The following is a 5,000-nucleotide window of genomic DNA, read 5'->3' as shown; positions in this document are numbered from 1 at the left end:
TGTCCCTGTCTTGGGGATATCACAGAACAATTCCTCTCTGAAGTTCGTAATGAGAATGGCAGGTACATCCTCAGCAAAATTCTTGGGGGAGACATTTTATGTCAGTGGCATTCTCAAGTTCATATCAGAAGCTGGCCTGCTTATTTTTTTTTAAATGGTTTACAGGTATATGTATTTGTATTTATACATACATATATATATTCATACATACAATACACACACACACACACACATATATATATATATATATATATATATATATATATATATATATATATATATATATATAATTTTATGTGCATAGGCCTATATTTAATCAGATTTATATATTTTGTGCTCAGTATTTCACATATAGTGAAAATGCAGTTCCGTTGTTCACAGATGAAACCTATAAGCAAGTTTGATTTTAAAGTGTTAATTGATTTCTTTTGTCCCTGTTCCACTGCTTCATTATCATTCATGTAACAGTCCGTTCATTATGAAATTTCACTGTGCTCATATCCACATGAAAACATTATTCTGGGGGTCTTTTCATAAATTTTTAAGAATAATTAATGTACATAATGTTAGAATAGTTTTTGTTTGCTTGGTATATTGGATCCAGTATCAACTCATACTTTTGTGTGCAGATGTTGCCGATTTTAAATTGCCTATTTTTTTCAGAAATTGTACCACAGCCATACTATCCGCCAACAACAGTTGCTCCTCCTAACAATGTGATACAAGAAATGACATCATCAGTCAACCCCGTGTAAGCAATATTTTATTTCTAGTTCATAACGATAAGTAGGGCAGAATAAAAAAAACAATTTGTATTATTTTTATTTCTTAAGGTATAATTTTAATATAATTTTAGTTGTTATTGAAATTAATATGTTTTTAATTAGATGTTCACAGAATTTTTCCTCAGTTTGAACAATGTAAGGCTACAATACAACTAATAAAACATGAGAAAGAAGAGATACAGTATAGTACAGATCGAAATCCTGCTTTGTTTTGAAAGAATGTTGATATTAGGATAGATTAAGCTTTACAGCTGTTGAGCATTTTTATACTTCGACAGTACATTCACTTTTGGGTCATTACATAACAGAGAAACCTGTGAAAAGTAAAACACAGAGAAAATTTAGACAAGAAGGATAAGACTACTAATTCATCACCACCTTTACCAATTGCCCACATTTTCCAGCAGTTTACAAACACGTAGATAACTTTCTATTGAACTCCTAATTTATATATAACTAAATAAACTGCTACTAAATTTCAACCTGCAGCATTCTATTCAAATTCTCAAGTCCTTATGATTTACCCGTTTAATTTTGTTTTTTAAATGTATATGATTTAGTTATGCTTAATTTAGATTTTAATATAATTTCCCTCTACCCTCTCATTAGATAGAACATCAATTAATAAGCCCTTTATTTCCCTTCCTTTCATAGTTTTCTAATTATTTCCAGTTTATTACCATTTTGATATGATTTGATTAATTCCTTAATAGTAACTCACCCAGCACTTGACCTTGCCATTCTAGTTTAAATAACTTTAATGAGAAGACAAGACTTTTGCATATTGCACACTTGTATATTGTACGGTTTATTTGTGTGTGTGTGGTCTCTAAGGACTTTCCTTTAGAAGGCTAGAGTAGGGAATCAAATATGACATAAAATACCAAAGAAATATTTTTCTCCATCGCTATGAACAGTGTTTCAATGTGCAAATCATGAACTCAATGTGTATAAGAGAGACCCTCTAGTCCAGGCACTATTTAAGTCTGCAGGGCACCTCCAATGCTAAAGTCATCTGGCTATCCATGACATGTGACCACCAAGAAACACCACTACTAAAGACAAGACCACTTATGCACTAACTTGCTCTCAGTGACCATCTTTGTTCATGTTGCTGAGCTGTCAATTGAACAAAAATGCCCAAAAACTTTGCTTGTTGGAAAAATCATTTAAGTTGTTTGATGATCAATCTATTCTGAAAAAAGGGGTTTTGATTCTTTCATTCTACTGTGTTTCAAGTATAGTTCTCCTGTCTGGTCTTCAGCTCCTGGCTTTCATCTAAATTTGTTGGGTGAAAACATGCGGTCTATCAAATTTCTTATGCCTGATCTTGATAATAATCTGTGGCACTGTCGTTTAGTAAGTTCTTTTTGCATGCTACATAGGATTTTTCATAATTCTGACATGTTTGTACTAACAGGTATGCAGTCAACTCTGACAATCTTGCCTTTTCCATCGTAAGGCTCAACACTACACAGTATTCTGTAAGGTTTATTCCCATTTCTTTAAAACTCTAGTTTTGAGTTTCAATTTCTTTTCAAGTCTTCATTCTTCTTTTCTATTGGTGACATTATTTATTATTATTTATTATCAGTTATTAGTTATTGTTATTGTTATTATTGTTTATTCTTTATTATTATTATTATTATTATTATTATTATTATTATTATTGAAAGCTAAGCTATAACCCTAGATGGAAAAGCAAGATGCTATAAGCCCAAGGGCCCCAACAGGGAAAAATAGCCCAGTGAGGAAAATAAACAAGGAAATAAACTACAAAAGAAGCAATAAATAATCAAAATAAGATATTTCCAGTATAGTGATAACATTAAATTGAATTTTATCATATTTAAACTATAAAAACTTAAAAAAAAACAAGAGGAAATGAATTACGATAGAACAGCCTCCCTGAGTGTACCCTCAAGCAAGAGAACTCTAATCCAAGACATTTACACACTATGGTACAGAGGCTAGGGCACTACCCAAGACTAGAGAACAATGGTTTGAATTTGGAGTGTTCTTTTCCTAGAAGAGCTGCTCACCATACCTAGAGAGTCTCTTCTACTCTTACCAAGAGGAAAGTAACTTCTGAACAATTACAGTGCACTAATTGATCCCTAGAGTGAAGAACAATTTTTTTTTGTAATCTGAGTGTTAACAGGTGTATGAGGACAGAGCAGAATTTGGAAAGAATAGACCAGACTATTTGGTTTATGTGTAGGCAAAGACAAAATGAGCCATGACTAGACAGAGGTATCCAATGAAGTACTGTCTGGCCAATGAAAGGACTCAATAACTCTCTAGTGCCCTGGCTAAGCTACTACCTGCATTTGTCAGCTCTTCACAGTCTTCTTTATTTTCAACTCCATTTTTGTATAACATCTTCCACACTCCATCGCCACTGGGTAGTCTTGCGATCTCTACTGTTTTCTAGATATGAGCTTCTGTTACAGGAAAGGCTCTGAAGTCATTGGCAGCCTCGACCCCAAATTCTTCTGACAAGCAATGAACATAAGGGTATCAGTTACTGTAAACACCATCCAGCAATCCGTTAGGTTCATATCTTAGTCTGCAACTATAGCCATCCTTATTATCTGGAAGACCTGCCAGATGTAAATTATAAAACAGCACTCTACTGTAGATTAGATTAACTAAAAATGTTCAGTGTGTTGACATTGAAAAATATGCCGTTAAGTGGAACACTCAAAATGTCATAAGTAGACTACCTTAGCATAGAAAATTAGAATTTAAATTGCCTTTGCTATGCACTGGGTTGTAGACTTTGTCATGTTGTAAGCTTTGACTTGAGCTATAATCTATGCATCGAACATATATAATATATAAAGTTGTTCTTGTAGAGAAAAATTTTGTCGGGGGTAGATGGGCAGAAACTTGACATATGTGTCTTAATTTTCCTTAAGGATCTTATGAGGATGTCCGTGAGCATTGTGCAACACAAACTGCCTTAAGCAGCAGCCTTCCTTCATCATATAGGCCTAAAAATCTAAAAAAAGTTGAATAATTTCATTCCACTAATTCCATCTAATTTATCTAGGTATGTGATGTGGTGGAAGAGGTATGCAGAATTTGAGTCAACGACTGCTGAAGCTCAAGTTTCTGAAATGGGATTCCAGCACAATATTCTCATCATGGCTGTATTTGCTATGCTTCCAACTACGGAGCTCATCAGGTCATACTGGAAGGTACTGTACTGTTGTTTGAAGGATATTTAAAGGTATTGTATTGGGATATGCAAAACATTAATTATTTTATTATTTAATGGTAGAATGCATTTTGTGTTTGGCATACTGTATACATATAGGGTTCATAGGTATAATAGTTTTTGTGTAACAAGGTTTATTCATTTTTTACTTGAGGATAACCGAGAAAAATGGTTTATTGTAGGTCACCTAAACTAATGGAACTCGAGACTGTTTCATACTATTATGATGTCTATAACTGAATTATGATGCAGTACTATAAAATACACTATTATAACAAGTTATGTTTAACTTGTGAAGTCATGACAATTAGAAATGTGAATCCATTGTAAGATAGTCTATTTCAACTTTAATAAACTGTCAACTAAAGGACAGTAAATTGCAAGATTTTGTTATCATTAACTCAGATTAGCAAATATTTCTAGAATTGGTTGTGAACTTTGGAAAGTGACTATTTGTAGAAGATGATGCATTGAATATTAGTGAAAAGGATAATTCAGATATCGCCCCCTTGTTTTTTTTTTTAGAATTTTAATAGTACAATTATTATAAACTAATTGTCAGTGGATAATTATTCCAGAAATCATAATGCCTATTAGAATTATAGTTTTTCAAAGTCTGATTATGATCATCATCTTTATCACTTTGCTTTAGCTAATCATAATTATTGTTAATATCCTTATTATTTTATTGATACATTAGCAGTTAATGTGCTGTGTAGTCTTCAAAAATTTCCTCATGAAAGGGTAGAACAGGGAATCTAATACAATAAGATAAACCAAAGAAATATTGTCTTCCCTGCTCCAGGGCCAGTGTATCAACATGGATAGCACAGACTCGGTGAGTATAAGGGGGACTAACGGGTTAGGCTCTGTTGAATCCGTCTCAGCACTTCTAATTTTGAAATATGTCAGACAACCAATGACATGTCATCACTGAGAACCAATATTATTATTGGAGACAATACTGTTAACATGGTTTTCATATAATAGCT

At 32.9% G+C, this 5,000-nt stretch overlaps 1 protein-coding gene across 2 annotated transcripts in view; it reads left to right on the top strand.

Moving 5' to 3' along the window:
• Positions 1-5,000, top strand: part of LOC137654656 (SID1 transmembrane family member 2-like) — a 246,009-nt gene that overhangs the window by 137,559 nt on the left and 103,450 nt on the right. For both annotated transcript variants that reach the window (XM_068388489.1, XM_068388490.1), the window contains exons 10-11: positions 664-751; positions 3,841-3,988. In XM_068388489.1, the coding sequence (XP_068244590.1) occupies positions 664-751; positions 3,841-3,988 (236 nt within the window). The remainder of the gene's footprint in view (positions 1-663; positions 752-3,840; positions 3,989-5,000) is intronic.

This window comes from Palaemon carinicauda, chromosome 15 (genome assembly GCF_036898095.1).
Source record: "Palaemon carinicauda isolate YSFRI2023 chromosome 15, ASM3689809v2, whole genome shotgun sequence".
Lineage (NCBI taxonomy): Eukaryota > Metazoa > Arthropoda > Malacostraca > Decapoda > Palaemonidae > Palaemon > Palaemon carinicauda.
This window is presented reverse-complemented; position numbering and strand designations above follow the sequence as displayed.